The sequence below is a fragment of the Cupressus sempervirens genome, chromosome 3 (assembly GCF_028749045.1).
Source record: "Cupressus sempervirens isolate cs-2001-9-10 chromosome 3, ASM2874904v1, whole genome shotgun sequence".
Taxonomy (NCBI): Eukaryota; Viridiplantae; Streptophyta; class Pinopsida; order Cupressales; family Cupressaceae; genus Cupressus; species Cupressus sempervirens.
This window is the reverse complement of record NC_143120.1, coordinates 387623736-387647706: the sequence shown is the minus strand read 5'-3', so window position 1 is coordinate 387647706 and position 23971 is coordinate 387623736. Positions and strand designations below refer to the sequence as shown.

At 35.1% G+C, this 23971-nt stretch overlaps 1 protein-coding gene across 1 annotated transcript in view; it reads right to left on the bottom strand.

Annotated features, from left to right (window-relative positions):
• LOC149566635 (leucine aminopeptidase 1-like) overlaps window positions 1-21120 on the bottom strand; it is a 30692-nt gene extending 9572 nt beyond the window's left edge. Inside the window, exons 1-8 of the mRNA XM_089819939.1 lie at window positions 20742-21120; window positions 19991-20396; window positions 19516-19710; window positions 18713-18938; window positions 6289-6415; window positions 5914-6009; window positions 1268-1345; window positions 934-994 (exon numbers count right to left, since the gene is read on the bottom strand). Coding sequence (XP_089676065.1) covers window positions 934-994; window positions 1268-1345; window positions 5914-6009; window positions 6289-6415; window positions 18713-18938; window positions 19516-19710; window positions 19991-20396; window positions 20742-21065 — 1513 coding nt within the window. The 5' untranslated portion in view covers window positions 21066-21120. The remainder of the gene's footprint in view (window positions 1-933; window positions 995-1267; window positions 1346-5913; window positions 6010-6288; window positions 6416-18712; window positions 18939-19515; window positions 19711-19990; window positions 20397-20741) is intronic.
• Window positions 21121-23971: the final 2851 nt, after the last annotated feature.

Sequence of the window (23971 nt, the reverse complement as noted above, 5' to 3'; positions counted from 1 at the left end):
TTGATATCAGATTGCTAACATGGATGTGAAGGTATATTTTATTATAGCGGAAATTGTGAAGTCTTCACTATTATGAGACAACTTCCTATCAGAATTTGGTCAGGGTGATGAAGATAGATTAATTGAATGAATGAATTCCTTTGCTTTGATGATTTGAGGTATTGGTGAGTGATGATTTCATAGATTGATGCTTGACTGCTGAATTGTTTGTTTCCTTGATCCCAAGTTGATGTGATAATTGTTTGTTTCATCTTGCTAATTGGTTGATATCATGAGCGATTAATGATTGTTGGATTGGCTAAGAAATTGTCTTGATGGATTCCTGAGTGATGACTGATAAGTGATCCTTTAATGCTTGGAAAGAGCTCTACTTTATACTTTCTTGGTGAAAGGGTCACAAGTTTCGTAAAATTTGAGTCACCGCTTATTCATCGTTGCTTTTGAGAATGATAATAAATTCTCAAACTTCATCTCCCTTATTCAAAGGCTGACCTAATTTTCGTTCCAGTGCCACCTTCTACAGTGAGTTAGCCTCCACCAATAGTCAACCACTTTTAATTTTATTTATTGCCACCTCTACAGAAGAGAGGTGACTCTTCACAAGGGACAGCCTTTACAAAAATAATAATTATTGCTGCCCTAACTGTCTTAATTGATAATAATTTATAAATACGTTCTTAATAGGTGTCAGCCTTGCTCATGTTATTAGGCTATTGCCCTATACATGTGCGTGTGTGTGTTATTAATAGTAGCTGTTATGGTGACCACCCTTAAAATTGCTGCCATGATGCAAATTATTAATTAATAATAACTGCTGCTTAATTATTTACGCTAAATGCTGCAATTAGGGTTTTCAATGGGAGTCATGAAAAACATTCTATTCACAATGATAATTATAAGAGAACATAACTGTGCATGATGAAGGCACATTACCAGCAATTTCATTTCCTAGTGCTATTATACAAGCTCCGGTGAGAGTTGCGAGATCAACAATCTGCATAAAGTTCGAAGTAAATTTAGGAAGTGATTAATTGCTCCAACATATCCTCTGTTTCTGTTAAATAACCTCTGTTTCTGTTAAATAAAACAGATACGTTCAGAATGTAACAAATATTTTTTTATTGCCCCACTGTATGGTTTATTAGTACACTTTCTAAAAACTAAGCTATTGCATTGCAAATATTCTGCAAAAATTCATATGGCTCAATAACAACTGACAGAAGTTCATTATAGCATTCTAGAGTTAAAGGTAGCACAAGCAAAGTACCTTGTCAACACCTTGTTTACACGCATATACTAAAGCATCTGCGAGTGTCAGCCGACCTTCAGCATCTGTGTTATTTACCTACAAAATTTTTTTTAAATTACTTTAAAAAAAATCTTAAACAAGAACATCACAAAATGCTCACATTAAGAGAAGAGAACTACTGGCAAAAGTATAATTCATAGTTACACTGCCCTGGAGGATGGGGAAACGGCAGAACTGGGGGACAAGTTTCCAGGATGGGGGGGACAAAGAGGCCTTAATTTGGGGACAGTTGGGGGACAGGGGGTGAATGGTGGCAAGGGACGGCGGGTGTATACTATACATATGGTACTCAAATGCTAGTTGTGAAAAGATGTATTGCAATATAAGATATAAAGATGTAAAAAAGTAAATACTTGAACATTGCATTGAATTGGAACATCGAACATTGAACATAAATAGTTAAATCAGCAAATACTCAACACTGAGACATCCCCCATCCTCGGCAGTCGTGGTGGAATTTGGTGGCGCCACTGTGGACGGGGGAACGAAGTCCCCAAGTCCCCAGTGCGTGCAAGTCTCCGAGATGTGGGGCAAAAAGAGGGGGGACGCATAAACTGTGTTACAATGGTATAATTAATTGGACCTTTTCTTATCATTTTCACAGGATCATATTATATGTAAATATAAATAAACTACATCACAGTCCAGAACCCTGTATGAATGGTATCATGGTTCTATGTTTTGGCCACACAGAATTCAGAAAACCTCAAAAGTTCAAACTGTAAATTTCTGATTACAGATGTTAAAACCCTTGAAAAATTGTACAACCAGTTCTTTAAAACAACATTAAAAAATTAACATTGAACAGAAAAGTATCATCAATAACTAAAGCAGTTGGTATTGAAAACAATAGAACAAACTTATATGCCTTCTGCTGCAACCCAAGGTAATTTTCAGTGCTTGTATATATGCAGTTTAGTGCTTAAAAAAAAATGGTTGTGGTTTTGTACCAGTTGAGTATTTTCTTTTCTTGGGGAGATTTCTTTAAAACAATTATCAACAAGAACACCAACAAATGTAGATTAGGAAGATATTCAAAATAACTAAGGCAGCTGCTGGAATACAATGCTAACCTAAGGGTCCGTTTGTTTTGCAGAATTGGACCAGAATTGGGATAGCAGTAACCTTATTTTGTCAAATTTGACGTTTGTGTCCAAATTGATAGTGGATAGAATTTCGGAATTCTAATTTTGCCTCAAAAGCAATTTACCACTCTTCCATCTAGATAGGTGGAATTGGGAATTGATTTCACTTTTTGAGGATTAGAAAGAAATTAGAATGTATTCATTTTTCAAGTCCAGTGATTGTGAACCTAATTTGTTTACAATTAAACCGTTCGAACTTCTCAGTCGTGTTTACCATTTTACATTTGTGCGTTCATCGATATCGGTGGTCGCGGGATTGATTCTCGCTTACGACATCACTCTTGCATAGTGGATTCCTTTGCTTGCAATCTACATTTCAACAGCAGTCCCAGCCTTTAATGACGTAAAGTTGGTTTCAGAGTTTTTGTACCTATGCCCTAGTGCAATAGCAATTTTTGTTGCCGCATGGTTTATTTGGAGTTTTTGTACCTCTACCTACTCCAAGAGTTGTCACTAGCAACTGTGAGTGAGAAAAAACCGCCTTTCAAGCTCATGTCCGAGAAGCTCGGCAATGTATGTGAGCGACCAGATCAGACCAGATGTTGCGCGGATCTGATGTAAATCACCATGTCTTTGACAGAATCACAGATGGAGCTCGTGTGTGCCTCCAATCCCCATGCCCTCACATTGGATTGTTCAGCATTGGTAATGGGTGTATGCAATAGACGAGCTCAGGTGTACGCCCGGATGCCTTGTTTGGATCTGGAGTCAGGTGTGCCGTAAAGCCAATGTGCACAAGGACAGATCGGATTGAGTTGATGCAGAGAAGAGGATCTGAGCAGTGCAATGATGCTGTGAGTTGGATCCTAACGAGAAGGAGTAAGCTCATGCTTGCTTGGAATCAGATTCTGCAGATGCTCGATGTCACCAACAATATTAATGGTTTTGTGTTCTTTTGGGATCCAATTTTATGGTTTATTTTTTCGTGGGATGCAAAGTTGTGCTCTTTAGTTTGTGTCAAATTGTGATTTTGATGCAGAATTTGGCCTCTGAGGACAAGCTTTCGTGAGTTCCCATTCCAATTTCACAAATCAAGTGCAAAAGATGTATCTTCCCAGTCATCATCCAGGTGAACCAAACGAGACCAACTAGTTTCACAAAATCCGATTTCAAAAAACAAAACCTAATTTTGAAAAATTCTGGATATGAATCAATACCCAATTTTGCTAATTCCACTAACCGAACAGGCCCTAAGGTTTATACACCACCCATCATGACCAATGTAGATCTTGAAGTGCTTAAATATGGATATTCATGCTTTTGCAGAATCTCTACTGTGAGGTTCTATACTAATAGAGCATCTGCTTGTCTTGGGGAGTCCTTTCTTGCCAAAAATGATTCCCCCAAAAACACATCATCACATCAGACCAAACTTATGGTCAGTTTCATCTAGTTACTTCAACCTATTAAAATACCTTAAGTAAATCAAACAATATCATATCGCTTTAAAAATACACAAGGATATATTTGAAGACTCTTAGGTTCAAGTGTTTTATATTATTATTTTGCTTATCTCGTTTCTTTTTAACATAGCCAATTCTTCAATATGGATGAAGCTGACCACACTTTTTGAGTAACTGGATCCTACATCCTGCAACCTTGATCATCAAACCTGACACTTTCCAAATTTGGAAGAGTCTTGTATCTCTTCTTTCAACAAATTATACATAATCCATACAATCAAATAAAAGAACCACCACATCCTTAGGGATGTTCAGATTGCTTTACATGGAGCTAGAGCAACTTACATTCAGTCATAGACAAATAACAAATGCTTAGAACATTTTTATATTATACTTGGTCTCTGAAACAAAAACATTTTCTATTATCTCTTTTCTTTCAACTCCCACATAGCAGGAATTTTAGTTCCTTCTTCACATTCTGATTATGCATTTCACCATTCACTATAAGAAATAGAGTATACACATACTAAACAAGAATGACATCGAGTTAGAGAAACTTACATTCAGTCATAGACAAATAACAAATTCTTTCAATATTTGTATAATATACTTGGTCTCAGAAACAAAAAAACATTTGCTTCTTATCTCTTTTCTCTCAACTCCCACATAGCAGGAATTTTAGTTCCTTCTTCACATCCTGATTATGCATTTCACCATTCACTATAAGAAATAGATTATACACCTACTAAACAAGAATGATATGTTTGATACCCTGAACTTGAATATACAGAGCATCATATGATTCACCAGAGGAAAACCATAATGTTGTCAATAGCCATCCATCTGAGCAACCAAGCCCTTTGAATAAGGTTTTTTATCAGTTTGATGCCTTGGACATGGCACTAGAAATCTCAAATCCTTGAGATTGAGTCACATAGAGTTCCTCTGCAAGGAAACCCTTTCAGAAAAGCATGCTCGAAATAAAGAAATGACTCGCCCTTGCTAAACTTTATTTATATTACGTATTTCTTTTTTATCTGTAGTATGAGAAAATAGATTGATATCTTGTAAAATATTCGATGAACTTCACAAACATCATCATACAATATAGAAAAATCCAATATTGGAATTTCAAACAGAAAGTTCAGCAGACCCAAAATTAGAGTATAGCAATAAAATAATGTAGTCGAAATGTATGGTCAATGGCATAATTAGCAGAATTTTAAGGGGAATTTCAAATGAAACCTAGATGATTCCTTTTAAAACTATATATTCGTACCAATATTTTGAATTTCAAACAGAATTTGTCAGTCCTGGAAACTTAAGCATATGATAAAATTAGAAAGCTATGAAATGTGATCTTTTAAAAAAAAATGGAGCCTCTTTGAAAACTGCATGCTCCTTCGAAGGCAACCAGCTAATTATACTATGCAGCCCATCATAAGACATTATTAAAGCGCTAGCTATTATCATTGTTTAGTTACTACATAAACTGGAAGATTAGTCCCCAATCAAGAACTATGGTGTCGCTCACAGACATGTTCAGAAAAATGGAAAATAGCCAACACTGGAAAAAGGTGTCATTTGGTTCACGTAAAAATCAGGAATAACTTCCAAGAAAATGACATCAAGTTGTTTATACAAATCTTAAAAACAATGGCTTTCAGAAGCCAATCATGGCTCTTGACTTGATCTTAATGCACAGGAACCTAGATCCAAACACGAAAAAAAATGAGCCACTGCACAATGAAACCTATCTTTGAAAACATTAAGTGAGGAACTGCTAAATATAATTCCCCAATGAAATTTAAAATGAGAACCACCTAAAGGCTCCAGACCTAAATGAGGTGCAACTAAAGGATTTTCAAAATTTGTTTCCAGTAGCTTTTAAGAAAATAAGTTCAAACATAACTTTAGTTTAAACTAAAAAAACTTCATTAAGTGATATACTAAAAAATTAAAAGCAAATAAAATTTTCAACATTATGTTGTTGTTGACATTAAATTTGGTAGAGAACCACTCATTTGCAAAGCCCGTTGTTATTCCACATGATTACCTCAATTGTCTTCCCATTTGAAGCTGTAATTACATCACCAGGCCGCATGCCAGTGCCACTGATCATGTTTTCGCATGCAGCAACAATAAAATGAACCTGCCAAAGATTTAAAAATAGCTGAATCATTCGTGTCAAATAGATTTGCAAGTTTACTGCAAATAGTATTTGTGCTTCAAAAATTTACATGCAGATCATTACAAATAATAAAAGCGATAAATTATTATGCCTTGTGCTTCAAAGTTCAAACTCCTATTCACACTTAAGTTTGAAGCAAAAGATGCTTTGTGTCTTAAAAAATATAAGCTGATGATTATTAAATAAATAAACTATAATAAAAATTTAAAACTACAAGCTATTCATATAATTCATACTCACCTCCACCCCTAAAGGCTTAATTTGACCAATAGCTTTTGCTGCACCTAAAGCTGCCGCAGAACCTCCCATGTCAAACTTCATCAATTCGATACTGCAGCCTGGTCCTGTCTTGAGATTGTAACCTCCACTGCTCACATATTAAATGAAATACATGAATAACTTCATGAACGGGAGGAATAGTCTTGATAAAATGATGTAAAATAAGAAAGTTCAGACATTTAACCTCATGTATGAATAAAAACTCAGGATTACTCCAACAGCATTTTCATGACAAATACTTGAATCACGCACGAAACAGAAGATACAGAACATATGACCGCAATATCTACAATAAGTTGGGGATCACCTTGTGGTGTAGTGGTAAATTGGTTGCACTGTTAATGGTCCAAAAAAAGTTCAAATCCCTGCTTGGCCCAAAACAAGTGTAAATGTGAACGTGTAGGCATTTGTCGTTCGGATATGATATTGGTGATCGTGCTGACTGATTAGACCAGACTCTCACTGGGCTGGAGTGCTTGTGGACCTGTGTCAGACTAATGTAGGCTGTGTGTGTATTTGTCCCATGTCCTACAGGCTTGGGGTCCGTGCTCACTGGGTTTCGCTCTGATGTCGGAGAGATAAGGAGTATGTCAGCAACAAAACAAAATAGGAGATCTAAGAGTGTTACTGTTAATCATCTATAAGGATGAGGTCCCTCAAAATGTGGCCTCACTGGTGCGTAGCTCCAGTTAAAGTGATTACTGATTACCAATCAAAAAAATATCCACAATAAGTTGGGAACAGCCCTACAGTTCATTCACAACATGTACATACATAGAGTAGATTAAGTCTTATATCCTAAAGAGTCCTTTTCAGAGTATGATTTGTCAATGCTCCTGCAAACACTTTTTCACAGTAACAATGAACTGCAGGAAGGTGATAAAGGGAATCTAGAAGAGGAGGATGGGCAAGGGAATGGGCATGAAAATAAAATTACATTTAAAATTTACAATTAAAATGACCACACAGCAACATAAGTGATTCTATAGAGTTACTAGTATCACAACAGGGAGCAACACAAAATGCTAATGCAGAAAATATATATATCAAAATAGGCTTGAACGAGCTTTGCAGATGATAAAAAGGATGTACATACGACCATAACCTCACACACAGCTCCAACGACAATTACAGAAGTGAAAAATTACATTTTCCAGTTGTGTGAAGAAATAAAAATCTGTTTCCGCTAGATTTTTTTTCTTTTAGGGAAACTTTTAGCTGACTCAAAAAATAAACATTGGGTGTGGTTGGGAGCCTAGAGGGTTGATGAGTTCCGATGGAAAATAGTAAGTTAAGACAAGAAGATATCCCCAAGTTGACCCTTCAAAGGGAGCTGCTCAGGGAATTCACCACCACATCCCCCTGCCACCTACCCATGGTAAAGTACTTGTAGAATCTATCACCATGGTGCACAGCATGTGAGCATTCTGTTTGCTCTGTTTTGCATATTCCTATAAAAATAGCTCTTTTTATATATTCAATTAATTTACAAATTTCCATAGACATTATCAAATAATCCAACAATAAGCTGCTTGAAGATGTGGAACTTTTTTAATGCCATATACACTGCGATCTTTGCACATAACATTTTACAAACTACAAAGCATTCCATCACCGATAAGATACCTGATAAAGCATAAAAATTATCGCTCTTTACTGTATGCCAAATAAATATTTATTGGAGTATATTAGACAAACAATATAAAGAAGAAAGTCTAAAAAATGATTATCTCTCAAGGAATTTTCTTATCTTCTGATTCTCTGAACAAGAAAAGGTGCATTGAGAAAACTGTGATTTTCTGGGAAAAAAGCATTTATGTTGTATGGCTGCCTAAGCATATCTTGATAACTTTGAATATAAAGTCAGTTTACAAATTTTAAGTGCTTGATCATATGGTGGAATGGAGGGCACAAAAAAGATTGCAAAATGAATTCTACAAAAAATACTAAACGAGTCTTTTTTGGAATTATATATTTATATCTGTCCCAAAATTATAAAGCTTCCTCAAAAACAGTGAATAACAGTTTTCAAATCACGTTCATGATCAATAACCAAGATCAAAGTAAGAAGCCAACTTTTCATTTTCTTAAGCCTTTGGGTGATAGCACATCCATGGACCAAAGCGAATGGACCTCACTGTAATGCTTATAAATTATAGGTAATGTTTTAGTTGAAGTTCATATTCCAAATGAAAACCTACAAAGTCTGAGTTGTTGACAGTTCCCACTAAAATCACCGTTTCTCTTTTTTTGGAAAAAAAAATAGATTAAAATGGTGGTTTACTTGAATAAGGAAAGATCCACATACAATCTGCTTCCTGAATGCATTTTCCTATGTTAGCTACCATAATGCCTTGTCTACAACCAAAGACGAGTTTGACTAGGTCCTCTGGTCTCTACTACAAATGAAGGCAATCAGATGTTAGCTATTTCCAAATATAGGAATGAGTTGCATTTTAGATAAAAATTTAACATGTGGTCAACAGTGACGACACACATAAAAGGATACTGAGATGAAAATTTAACAAGTGATCCACATCTTCCTTTGTCATTCTTCCTTTTAGCTTTCTTTTCATACCTTGAAATCATGTTTATGCTATTGAAAGTCATATATAAGTATTACAATTAATTACTAATGCTTAAAGAAACTAATGGTAAAATAATATGGATTTTCCATGTTAGATTTGTCATTAACCATGTGTTCCAAGCATATTCCGGCTTGCAGTAATTTTACCAAGAAAAGAGAGAATCAGCATTAAGTGAATAGTTTACAACAGACAATGCTAATGTCCATGTTCAAGTTACAATGTGAGCAGAAATATTGATTTTGAGGTCATCCACAGGTTATACTGGTTCAATGTAACTGTCAAAGGAAAAACATAGTTGACAGCTAACAGTCTACAGCTGACAGCTGGTATGAAAGGTTGTGCTGTAATTTTATTTTCACATGGATGAAGAAGACAATTTTAACATCCACAAGGCTAAGCATAATATTAATTTATAAATTTATATATTCTACAGCTGGCAGATGGTATGAAAAGTTGTGCTGTAATTTTATTTTCACATTGATGAAGAAGACAATTTTAACATCCACAAGGCTAAGCATAATATTAATTTATAAATTTATATATTAAATATTTATTAATTATAAATTTGATTTAAATATTTTTAAATATTAGATTTTAAAATGTTTGAAAAGCTAAAAACAAAATAAACCAATGTCCTTATATTTTTATGTATTTAATTTTATAAAAAGCAAAGAGATAAAACAAAAACAAACAATACAAAAATACAAAAGCTAAAAACAAATGAGATGTATCCCCTATTTCTACCTTCCATGCCCATCTATTTCAAAGCTGGACTTCACTTCTCCTGCATTTATGTCCTACATGGGGACTCCACTCATTCAAACATGAGGACAAGTCCCCCCCCCCCGCACCATTTTCTTGTTGTTTCAATGATGGGGACATCCTGAAAACAAGAATGGGGTTGGGATGTCACCCTGCTGGACTGCCACCACCGCCAAGGCAACACCAAGACATTGAGGACAATGTGACATATCCAAGCTCTTATTATGTCCCCAACTAGGCCTTGCTTGATTTACCCTAGAATTTTCAACTAGGGTTTGGATTGCGTTTGGAAATGGCAAGTTGTAATGTTCTCTAGAAGAAGATTGCCAATGGTAAAATAAATCACCATACATTTAAATCAAATTAAATTAGGAACAATTACTGATTCATAATACATACTCGCACCCTGATTCCTTCCTTCTGTCCTAAACATAAAACTTAAGCAGGATGGTGATTTACTTGTCCTTAGGGCACTTGGAGACCAATCTACAATAAGGCTCCTTAAGGTTTACTATTCATACCTATCTCGAAACTTCTCCCTCAAAATTTCATAATATGCCCTTAACCCATCTTGGGACTTTCCTCCTACATTGTGAGGTTTTACTCCATCTTTCTCTAACAAAACCAACGTATCCTCTTAATGGTATTAATGAGTGATTAAGGAATGGCTATCTATGTATACACAATAATATATATAATTCTAATTTCATTATTATTAATAATAATATATATATACACATTAGACCATATAATGGTTCTTTATCCTTAATTGAATGCAGAAATTATATTCTATAATCAGTATTAGCTCATTGATGCCTGCCAGCAAAATATATGATTGATTTCCTTTCTTATCTCTCCATTGTGATGAGAATAAAACATGCTATACATTTTCCAATCCGATGATCAGAATCAATCATAAATTATCATTCTGATCCTTTCCTAATCCTTTTCCTTCTGAACAGAAATCTTCATATTTAAAAACATCTGATTTAATGCCCCCTTCTAAATGTGTTTGATCTCAATTTTATATCTTTCATGTACCTTTTGCAACAGTTGTGTCAAAAGGGTTGTGACTCTTCTTTAATAAACTGTCACTCCTTAACTATTATCGCACTCCTTGACCTCATGCAACTAAATTTCTGTTATTCTTTTGACTCAGTATTGTCATCATTTATTAAATCGCTGAATCCCTGTCCTTCATGAATCAATTAGCAACTCTCAAATTTGATTGCTGATATTTAGTCTCCAAAAACTTCAATTAATCAAATTCCAAAACCTTATGACCGCACCTTTTCTTTCATCAGGTTTCCCTCATTTTCTGATTTGAAAATTGCTGACACATATTGCGCAATGTACACATGGAATATCTATTAGGTGTGATAATGCCATATCCCCATTTTAAGATAGAATTTTAATAATATTTAGATTATAAAATGTTATTAAATAAATAACAATAATGAAGTTATATTAAAACTAATACTAAATATAAAAATATGAAATAATAATTATTTAATCTATATTATCAATGAAATAATATTTAGTATGATATTTTAAATAATTAAAAAATAATAAAATTTCAATGAGTAAATAAAGAAATAAAAAATTACTATTTGAATCAAAACAAATTTTAAAAAATTACTGATTCATAATGCATACTAAAGCCCTAGTTCTTTACTTCAGTACCGAACATCAACCTTAAGAAGGATGGGGATTTAGGGCACTTGGACACAATCTACAATTAGGCTCCCTCAAGGTTTACGAAACACATATTATACCTGTCTCAGAACTTCTCCTTCAAGGTTTCATGATATATGTTCTAACCCCATCTTGGGACTTTCCTCCTACATCTTGAGGTTTTACTCCATCTTTCTCTAACAAAACTAACCTATCCTCTTAACAGTATTATCAAGTGATTAAGGAATGGCTATCTATGTATCTACAAATAAACAATAATATTTATAATTCTGATTTCATCATCATTATAATAAGAAGATATGATGGTTCTTTATCCCTAATAGAATTCAGATGTAATATTTTGTAATCAGTATTAGCTCATTGATGCTTGCCAGCAATATACATGATTCATTTTCTTCCTTATCTCTTCACTGTGAAGAGGATCAAATATACTTTATAACCTCCGATGTATTGTCCCATGATATTTTTAGACTTAGTAATTACATACTTAGCTCATGCTGATCTACACTGTATGTCCGAAGATACAATGGTTCAAGCTAAGACATTCATAGTAAGAGAAATTATTTATTCATTAAATCAGATTAAATTATATGTATGGAACATCAATAGCCCATGTCCAATCTTATTACTACTTCAACTTTATGACAAAAGGAGTAGGTGTTATCGAAGGTGCCTAGAGACCAACTGCAATAGGTTCCCTCAAAGTTTACATGTCCAAGCCGATATCCTATCTTGGGGCTTTCCCTCAAGGCTTCCACGATGCTGACCCCTACCCTGTCTTGGGATAGATTCCATTGCCTAGATTTAGACAAGCCCCTCCTTGGAAACATTATAGCCCCTTTCATCTTAGACAAAAATACTAATAAGTCTAAATATCATTTTATACCTTAGTTGCTAGATTTGTCCTAGACAGACTGGATCTAGATTCAGGCTTGGATCCTTAAGGATCCAAGCAAGATCCTTGATTCTGCCTTGAATCAAACTCAGGTGAAGCATCTACAAATCTAGGTAATCTTGCAAGAGAAGCTAGAGGTGTCTGTACAAGGATCACTAGTATAACTGGAGCTATTGGAGCCCTCTCATTAGGTGGACCTAATGGAAGCCTAACTCCCAAATCATGAGCCTTCATAGGCTGCTTTGCTGGATCACAAACAGGAGAAATAGGCATGAAAGGTCCTCCCTGCTCATCAAAGACTACATCACGATTGTAGATAAGATGAGATGTCTCAATGTCGATCAAACGATAGGCTTTGTGAAGACTACTGTATCCAGAAAGCATGAGTTTCTAACTCTTGGCATCCAACTTGGTGCGTGACGCATCAAGCATCAAAACAAAAGCAAGGGAACCAAAAACTTTCAAGTAACTGATTCTGGGCTTGTGACCTAACTAGGCCTCTTCCGAAGTTTTACCTTTGACCACCACTGTGGGAAACCGGTTCAAAAGATAAATTGCAGTGTTGACTGCTTCTTCCTAGAACTCCTTCAAAACATGTTTGTGTTCAAGCATGGATCGAGCCATCTCGATGATTATTCTGTTTCGTTGTTCAACTACATTGTTTTGTTGTGGTGTGTGGGGTGTGGCTAACTGGCGTTTGATGCCATGAGTATGCAAGAAGCTAGAGAAATCATTAGAACAGATTCCCCCCCCCCCCCCCCCCCATTCTCTGATATAGGAGTAATAATAGATTTCCTAGACTCTTCTCAACTAAAGGTTTAAACTTCTGAAATACAAGAAATGCATCTGATTTCTTTTTAAGGAAATACACCCACATTTTTCTACTGAAATCATCAACAAACAATAGAAAATACCTGGACCCAAGAACAAAAGGAGTGGCCATAGGGCCATAGATATCGGCATGAACAAGGTGAAGTACCTGGGAAGCTTGCCATGAATCGCCACTAGTGAAAGGTGTGCAATGTTGCTTCCCAGCCTGGCATGCATCACAAACTCCAAATTGTTGTTTCTAAATCTCTAAAATCCGACAAAAACTCATCTCGAGCAAGCTAAGAGAGATAATGCACATTTAAGTGCCCATATCGCTAATGCCAAAATGTGCTAATAGAAGACCATCGAGCAGCCATAGCTAAGTCCTGAGAATCACCAAAATTAGTAAGTCAAAAAAGACCATGATCCTAGAGATCTACTGTAACAGTAGACTGAGTCGCCCAATCAGTGATGGTACACTGATGTGAACTAAAGGTGACATCCAAGTGTGGAAGATGTTGCAGTAACTGACTGACTGAAAGTAGATTTAGTTCCATCCCTAGAACATGGTACACATTGAGGAAAATGAGATTCCTCCCAGCAGACTAAATCTAAATGTTGCCTTTGCCGACAACAATGTACTTTTCTCCACCACCAAAAATAAAAGAATCAGAATAAGGTTGGTAGTAATAAACCAATCTCTACGGTGAGTAAAATGATGAGATGCACCTACATCAATGTACCAAGCAAACAACTTCGCGTGATCTGCAAATCTTCTAGCCATGAAGGTGTAAAAGGCAAATTTTGTTTGCTCAATGTGCTCTACACTGTTTGCTTTGGGCTATGAACCTGATTGCTTAGATTGTATAGCTAAGTGTTTCCGACATTCAACCTTCATGTGCCCAAACTCGTGGCAATACTTGCATTGAATGTTTTTCTTTTGAAAGTTGTCTGAAGCTACAGCAAAAGACTTCTACTAAGACCACTGCTAAAACTTGCCTTTATCCTTCTAAAAGGATTTAGCAACAAATTCTTGCTTTGTGGAGGTGGCACTGGAACTGCTACTGAACTGTTGTTTCCACTGATCTTGTTAAAGTAGAAGTGTGCAGAGATCAATGAACTGTAGATCAACACCAAAAGACGTGATGTTGAGAGTCTCGATAAAAGTCTCATAGGACTTTCGTAAACTCCGCAGAGTGATAACGACAATGTCCTCTTCCTCCATCTTGCAACCAATGGCAAGCAACTGATCACGGATTTCTTGAATTCTATTCAGGTGTGCCTGGAGTGAGGTTCACTCATCCATGATAATAGAAGATAGAGTGTTCTTCAAGAAGAAAGCTTTGCTTTTATCAGAAGACTCATAAAGACCTTTGAGATGTGTCCATATCTCGGCAGTTGTCTTGTCAGATGGAATCTGAGAGAGTTGATCATTAGCCACGGATAATTTGAGAAGCATCACCACCTCTCAATTATTCAAATCCCATGTATCCTGATTAGTTCTAGGAGCAGTCAGACACTTCATAACACCCAGAACAATTTGATCGATATTCCAATATTAAAAAATTGCTATGATCCACTACTTCCAAGTGTCATAATTTCAACCATTGAATTTTGAGTTGCGCTCGAGCAAAATGTTTGTCAAAGATGCCATGGCACATTTTTCAATGAAAAGACATGAAAATCTGTTAAGGTGCATTCTTCGAGGCAAAAAACAGAAGACCCAAAAAATTTGAAGGATGACCTAGAGGAGAACTTGAAAAACCCAAAAAGAATGTGTTGTCGGTTTCTAGATCCGTTGGCTCGAAAATTGAGGCACCAAAATCGAGGCACCTAAAAAAAGGACGACAACCCAGCTAAGCTCTCGAAAAACCCACAAAGAATTTGGAACCAAAAAAATTTGAGTTCAAAAAACCTAGTCGATGGCTATGGAGGTCAGGTCTATAGAAAATATGGTCGGTTGTTGGTAAAGAAACACTCGAAAAATGAACAATTTTGTTACAAAGAGGGGCGGCTAGGCTGGATTGGGCAAAAACTGACACCAAACATTGCGTGAAATCGCGATTTTACCAAACGTTTGCAGGCAGAAATCGCAATTTTACGAGACATTGAAGGTAGAACTCGTGATTTTACCAAACACTAGATGTTGCAGGCCAAACAAAGACCCTTTCGACTCCACATATGGCAGTGTAGGATGCATTGCAGGAGAAGATAGCAGAGGCATCCGTGTTGGTTGCGATTTACCAGTTTGCAATTTGCAGATCCGAGCTAGAAAACGATTTGCAGACTTGTCTACCGAAAACCCTAGCCAAAAACTAATTATAGAACAAATGAATTCCTCAAAAAAAAACGAAAACACTAGATGGGTTTTACAAAAAATCTTAGAAACAATTTCGAAAAATTAAAGCAAATAACTTCGAAGGAAATTCAATTTTTTTGGAAAAAATTTGAAGTATTGGCTCTGGTACCATATTATGAAGTAATTGGTAAAATACTTGCTTGTTATTAACAGAGACTGAGAGGTCAATATCTACAAAAGAATAAAACAGTGTTTCCTTAGGAAACAATCGTAAAGAATGGAAACAATCTATTCTCACTAAAAGAAAGCTAAAAAAGCTAACAGATACCTACAGCTAACTAAATATTATGAACATTCTAATATTTACAATAGATTACCATTAACTAATAATAGACATTAATCTATAATCACAATAGACCGGATCTGGATTCAGATCCAATCAAGATCCAGATTAAAGCTTGGATCCTTAAGGATCCAGGCAAGATCCTTGATTCAAGGCAAAATCAAGGATCCAAACCACAGTCCAAGGATCCAACGCAGATCCGCAGCAATACAAGGCACAAAAACAAAAAATCGTGAATGTGAACGTGTTGATTTTCTTTATAATCGTGAAAATAGATCGATTATTAAGTATACTAGATTCTCTAATCCATCCTAGAAGTATGTATGTATGTATGTATGTATGTATGTACACATGAATTCTCCATGAATCATAATTGGGGAAAACAAAAATCCCGAATCCACGGATCCGACTCACATGCCCGAGTCGGATTCGTCTCATGAATCGGCAACTAAGTTTTATGCATATCACTGATGTATAATTCAGATGTGTTCTAATTATTCCTTTTATTAAGTATATATTACAGTGTATATATATGCTTCTGATTTACATTAATATATATATATATAGACCTTTATGATATTACTCTATATAGTTGTATAAAATGTAACTGATGATCATTAAATATCTATGTAACATATATGCGCACAGATATATTAGAATATATGAGGATCTCTGATCCTAATAATATTCTGATTTCTAATTCATTCCTTCAACAAATAATAACTTCCGATTGTTTTCCCATATCATCTGTATCACACATAATAAGAATGCCTTTAGTCCTTTTCCAAAATACCCATTTTCTTCTTTTTCCCCCTTCAATGAATGATGGGAAGTCCTCCTTGTATCTACCAGTACAAAAGATAAGAAATGTTGAAAGGGCATGAATCATGGGACTTCATACTCATCTTTCTTCCTTATGCCTAATTGCACCCTTCCCCAACAATAACCAATGAGTTCCACTTCTCACTAACTGATGTCTTTATTAAATCATGATAATATTTGTGGTCCTTAATCTTCTAAATCCTGCCTCTTAATTCCACCAGTGATGGTATAGATAATTTACTTAGTAATTAATGTAGTTCACTGACTGCTCAATAGTGAACCCAGACTATTCTATATGCATCATAATCCATTATTAAGGCCTCCATTTCATCACAAGGATATTGAGCATGGTGTCACTGCACATATTAGTGTTCTGAAATCAATTGTTTACTTATTATTATAATGCCAAGGGTCTGTATTGCTTTCCAATTTCCTTCTTGACTAACCTGTACCATGGGCATTGATTTTATAATGAATTTATACCGAGTCTCTAAGTGACGATATTTCCAAAGACAACCTCAATGCTATTATCCTTGGTATCTTAAAAGGGATATCCAGTGACAGGTATCTTTATTATTATCTATCACTTCTCTAAGTCACTGTCTTTTCAAACTGCTAATCAATATCTTCTTTAAAAAAATTAAAATATAATTTATTTTATTAAATATTTATTTTGCAATTATTTATATCAAACTCTACGACGGAAGCATCACATCCGACCCATTGATCAGCGTCAATCATAAATAATAATTCTGATCTCTTCCTGATCCTTTTTTTCTATCAGGACTCCTCATATAACCTCTAATTCCATGCCTCCCCCCTGAATGAGTTCAATCTCTATCTTATATCTTTCATGTACCTTTTGCAATGGTTGTGTCACAAAAGGATTGTAACTCTTCTTTAATAAAGCCACTCCTTAACTATGATTTAGTGGAACTATATCTTTATTATTCATTTGACTAAACATTGCCGTCATTTCAATGAATTGACGTCCTTCATGGATCAATTAGCAACTCTCAGATATGACCAATGTTGTTTAGTCTCCAATAACTTCAATAAATTGAATTCTGATTGCATCTTCTCTTTGAGGAGTTTTCTCTTTATTTTCTGATTTGGCAATGCTGAATTATACTATTTGATGTACACATGGAATATCTATTGGGTGCCATAATCTTATGATCATGCTGTTGTAGACTGCATAGTGTAGATAAAGGTAGTTGGTATATACTGTTTTGATGGCTAATTGATCAATATATCAATGGTACGGCTTCCTATAATTCCTGTCACTCATTCCCCGATAATTTCCATGCCAGTCGCAACTACTCATAGAAATGGCACAATACCAAAAATTTAATCTCTATTGCTTATCTCCTTCATCCTACATTAAACAAATAATCAATGCGGTCTTTGCCAACACAGCAGACATTGTGGGGGTTAATATGGAAAGTAGCTGTTCAATATCAGCTCAGATCAATTACACAACAATCTATCGGAACAGTGTAAAAGACCACAATCTTGCAGTCAAATTCATATCAGTAGGAGACTACACAAATTTTGTAAAGACAAGAACCTATATATATATATATATATGAAAAAATAATAACAAATTATAATATAATATAATGAAATGTTCCAGTTTTGATTTGTCTGTAGCTGTTCAATATCAGCTCCAATTGATTATCAGTTTGAACCACAACAACCTCTCAGAACAGTGTATAAGACCACAAACTTGCTGTCAATTTCATATCAGTGGGAGACTACACAAATTTTGTAAGGATGGGAACCTTTAAATATATATATAGATGAAAAAATAATAGCAAATTATAATATAAAGTAATGAAATGTTCCAGTTTTGATTTGTCAGTAGCTGTTCAATATCAGCTCCGATTGATTATCAGTTTGAACCACAACAATCTCTCAGAACAGTGTATAAGACCACAATCTTGCAGTCAAATTCATATCAGTAGGAGACTACACAAATTTTTAAAGGACGAGATGAAAAAATAATAGCAAATTATAATATAATGTAACGAAATGTTTCAGTTTTAATTTATCAATGACGATAAAAGGAACAAATTGAATAAGATGTAATCATATAACCACTAAATGATACAAAAACATAAACATGTGATCAAATTTGTGCAAGACGAAATAAAAATGCATAAGCATACCTGTCAAATGTCAACCCTTTTCCCACTATAGCAAGCCTGGCCTTAACATCTCCAGTTGGTGGTGAATAACAAAGGTGGATGAATTTTGGAGGGTTTGCAGATGCTGCAGCCACTCCTAAATATGATCCCATTTTCAGCTCTTGGCATTGTTCTACATCTAATATCTTTGCAGTTAACACGTCGCTGTAGGTAGAAGCAATAAAAGAGGCTTCATCTGCAAGTGCACCTGCATAAGAAGGGTGATCAAATTAAATGACTATTATTTGCATGATCAATTTGGGAAGATAATATCCCTATCAACCCAGACAGCTTAAACATCACAAACTAAGGCTTGATTCCTAGGCTAAAAGTGTTAAATAGTCAAAGTTGACTTATTTTTCCAAGCTTAATTTCTTGCCTATTGTGTGATGTTTAAGGGCGGCCCTATCAATTAGAGACCATAGTATGCATCTCTGTGGACTTCCCTTGCCATGACACCGTACAATTATAGATTTTTCAAAGTTTTTTCATTGTATCAAAATTTATGTTCATCAACAACAAAACTTTACTTTTGTAAAGTTCCTTCCTTCTTCTTTTTTATTACTGAATGCTTCACATGAGCATGCAAAATCTTCCAGCACTAAAAGGTTTTTTAAGTTTTTTGTGTTCTGCGCAAGCCATTTACTATTACACTTGTTTTATTAACTTATTTTAAAATGCATGCCTGCTACAACCTGGTAATTATATACTGATTACATTGTGAACTCGCCTCTAAGTCAGAGCAAGGAAACTGTCCACAACAGCTGCAAAAAAAGTTGACTTACTTGGTGTAAGTACATTTGCAGGTGCATTCACAAGATGCCTGGTTAGAAAAACACCAGAGCAAACTTGCTCTACGTGTTTAAATCTCTGCTCAAACTCAGGACCGCTGCCCAGTTCAAGAAAATCCAAGCTCTTCAGAAGAGGCTGTTTTGCCTCTGATTTGAAACGATTGTCCTCGTGAACACCCAGTAGCACTCCTGCACATGCATCGAATGCAAAAACAATAGATTGATAAAAAGGATCCAGATCCACACTGCAACCAAGTGAGATAGTGGATACTTGAAATGAAGATTGAATTCAAAACCACAAGATCCCAAATGCATAGACTATTGGTAAAAGCTACAAGAATCAGGGCATTGAATAAGCAATGAAACACAAATCTCCATTGAACCCACCCTAAATGACATGACAAATGAATCTCCAATTAAACACAACATAAATCGCATGGCAATACAAAAATTAGCAGAAATGCAAAACCTGCTGAGATAGCGGATAAAGAGTCAAGCTTGAGAGTAGTTGATAGGTCTTGAGCGGAGGGTAATATGACGCCCACACGAGTAGCCTGGGCACTCTTAGCAGCCGCAGCAAGGGCCTCTCCAAAGCCCTTGAAAGCCTTGCTTACCCCGTTCTTCTTTCCAAGCCCAATTAAACCGACCCTCTGAAATCCAAAGCCAGAGAGCCTTACAAATGTTACCTGCCCGATCTTGCCTGAAAAATCCTCCTCCTTTGCAACTTCGCTTAAAAGGCCATTAACATAGCCATCGAGCTCTTTCAATCTTACATTCTCAAACACACCGCTCGATACATCCTTCTCAAATACACCCACTGCCAAGATATCCCCCTTCCATTCTTTCAGCTCAATTTCCTTTGCAGAAAAGGCAATCTGTACCGCTTACAATCAAAGCAAATACAATCAGTTAAAAAAACAAATGGAAAAAAAAACACACCGTGAAAACAAAAATCATCACGCCGAAAATTCCAACAGCGCAATCAACAGGTGGGGATGGGGATCAGATTGTGCCAAAAGTATTACTACGTGTGCCCCTCAAACAACATGAATACCCACATAAAAAGAAGTTTGGCAGGCATGAAACAAATTAGAAGTGAGGGAAGACAGCTATAATAAAGATAGAAGCATAAACCCATTTCTCAACATGAACGACAAGGACTAAATAAATTCAGCAAATACTTCATTAAGAAACAAAAGAAGAAGAGATGTGGAGCTGACCTGCGGAAGAGATATCTCGGCAGGCTTAGTTAAGCCCAAAGTATGAAGAGCTTTGGGATTTAACACTCCCCTGTTTCCCATTTCTCTGAAGTTGCGATTGATATGAGGGCTTAATCCACTGAATGGGAATCTGGTTGAGCCAAAAGTCCTATTCCTGTCACCAGCAACAGCAGTGGCAATGGCTCGAGTGCAACAGAATGAAAGGGCCGAGGTTGATGAAGCTGATTTCAGTGTGACGCCAACAGGATGTGTTATCAAAGCCCCCCGAGATGCAATGAGTATTGATGAGCACGATGACACCACATTTATTCCTAATCCAACCATCCCTGTTCCCGCCTATTACCTAGGGAGAGAACACAGCATGATTCATGGATTCCATGTTTTGATTTATTCCATTTCCTTCCTTATCACGCTTGCTGCCATGTAACGCACCATTTGGATGTATACACATCAAATTCTTTTGTTCTCCCATTTAAACAATCTTTAATAAAAAATTGTTTTTAATATTATTATTATTAATTAAATTTATCCATTTTGCCTTTAAACATTTTGAAAAATCCTTAGAAGATTTTTTTCTTAAGATTTTGTCTTCTTTGTTAATCTAGAGTTTCCCAAGTCAAATCAATTTCAAGGGGAAAAAAAAAAGTTTTAAATTCTGTCTACTTCGCTAATCTAAGGTTTCCCAAGTCAAATCAATTTGGAGAAAAAATAAAATAAAGTTTCAAGTCATAATAGCAGATGTTTTATTATTAATGTTTTTGTTGAGAATTTGTTTTGGGAAGATAATTTCAAATAAATCTATAGAAGATCAATTCTTCATGAGTATGAGGTTTCATAAAAGATGAGGTTATGATTGTGTTCTAACCATATTTGTGATAATGGATACCCCTCACTTTTTGGCTTTTAATTGAAGAAGTTTGAGCATGGACTCGTGTGTAAATCTAAACCTCCACCAAAAAAAACTCATATAATTTTATTTTATTTTAAATTATATAAGATTTTTTTCGTATTTAACTATTTTAATCAATTTTATAAATTATATATATATTAATATAATTTATTTATTTTATCAAGTAAAATAATTAATTTAATTATTATTTAAAAGTATATTATTATGTATAGTTTAAATTAGACTTGTTAATAAGTCAAAATGGGATAATCCAATAATTATTAGGGACAGTTTGAGAGAGTGGTCGGTACCTGATAATGGCTAGACTAAAATCAACTTTGGTGGTGCACCAAAGGGGAATCTAGGTTTGTTAAGAGCAGGGTGTGTCACTAAAGATTAGAATGGAAATATGTTGGTGTAGTGTATGCAAAGGCTCGGTACAGGCATAAATAATGTAGTGGAAGCAAAAGCATCTTTCGTAGCATTGAAAGCCAAATTGGCAAAGGGATTGTTGATTCCTTTGTTTCATATCTGGGGAGATTTACAAATCATAACAAATATGCTAATTCAAGGAGTGGAGAACTAGTACCTAGATAAACTAGTGCAAATTAAAAGAAAATGTTGGCAATGATATAAACATTTAGAATTACTCACATGGAATGTGAAGGAAACGCGAAATTGAACAAATACTCTGAGTTAGCAATAGAGTTAATGCAAAGGGTTGATCAAGAGGCGTAGGAAAATCTATGAGGCAGTCGTTTAGGAGAGGTGACAGCATGTGAGAATGGTATAAGAAGACAAATTGCAAATAAGTAATTGCCTCACATGATACTTGTCCTTGTTGGTAGGTGAAGAGTGTGCAAAGTAAGTTTAAGATAGTATCAAAGAGGATGCATTTACTCACTCTTTAAATTGTTATGTATACTCTAAATTACAAGCAGAGCACGACAACATTATGTATTTGTGCTTTCATTTTTTGAAAGCATATTAGGAGTCCAAGGTAGAAAAAATGCAAGCTAGTTTCTCCCTATAAACCTTAAAACCTATATTTGTTTTTTGGGAGAAAATATTTAAAGAAAATCTCTTGCATATATTTATATTTAAATACATTGACTTAGTTCACACTATGCCCATTATTGGGGGACAAATTCTTGAAAATGTAATACAAAGATAGAACGAATGCAAATATTGCATCTTTATTTCTAGGGTGCCAAGGAAGATGCACACTAGATTATGAATTAATGCATTTCAAAAGAGTGGCAATGGGGTTTAGCATCTTTCATCACCATTACAAAGAGGGGGGGGTGTGGATTTTGTGGCCTTGGTTGATTAGTTACACATGGGGGAGTTCATCCTCTTACATTTATTCTTCATCTATAGTGTGTTGGGTGATTGTAATATCCTCAATTATTTGAAAGTGACTTAGTTAAGTAATGGATTAAATTCTACTAAACTTTAATTACTATCATAAGGATTTGTTTAATTAATTAATCTCATTATATGATAAATGGAATTAAAAAAAGCCACCCTATTGTAGTCTTTTGAATATTTCTTGAATCCCTTCATAAGGAGGTGGTTGGAAATTGTAAAGGATCATTAACCATCTCATCTCTTATTTGTATTTGCATTCTAGTTTGAAATTGGATCTTTAGTTTGCAATTTCCAAGGGTGCAAGATCTTCCCTAGTCTAGTAGGTTTGCCCAATTTTTTGAAGCCTTTAGTTGATAATGAATTTGTAGAATACATTGGGTAAAAAAGTTATTATTTGAATCTAAAAATATGAATATGAATATTGAAGGGTTTTGTGGTGATTCACTTTTTGTGTTAGTGACTTTGCTAGTGATTATAATTCTACATGATAAATTAATGGTTTCATAAGCTTGGACTTCAATATACCATGGTAATTATTAATATTCAATCATTTATGGAACCAAATCCCATCTCTAAAATTCGTCAAAGGATGTCAGTGATAATAGTATTGAAAGTGAATCATCAAATCCATAACATTTATTGGGATCCCTTATTCACAACAAAAGTGGGAAAACAATTATATGACTCTATCAAGTGCATTATGTTCACCTATCCTTGAAAGGAAAATATCTATTGTTTGTGTTCAAGTAATGACATCTAGTATTTGCAAAAGTCCTCAAACAAGTTTATTGTTGCTCGAATTCATCCAATTTACCAGAGTCCCCTACTCCTTTTGGAAGAAGACAAATATATTACATAAATAATCAAAATATTTCTCTATGTGGTTGGGTAGCTATGTTGAGGCACAATATGTAACAAAAGCTCTAAAGAGCTCGAGTCTTGCCTCGTGTAAAAAGGAGAAGCTTGAAGC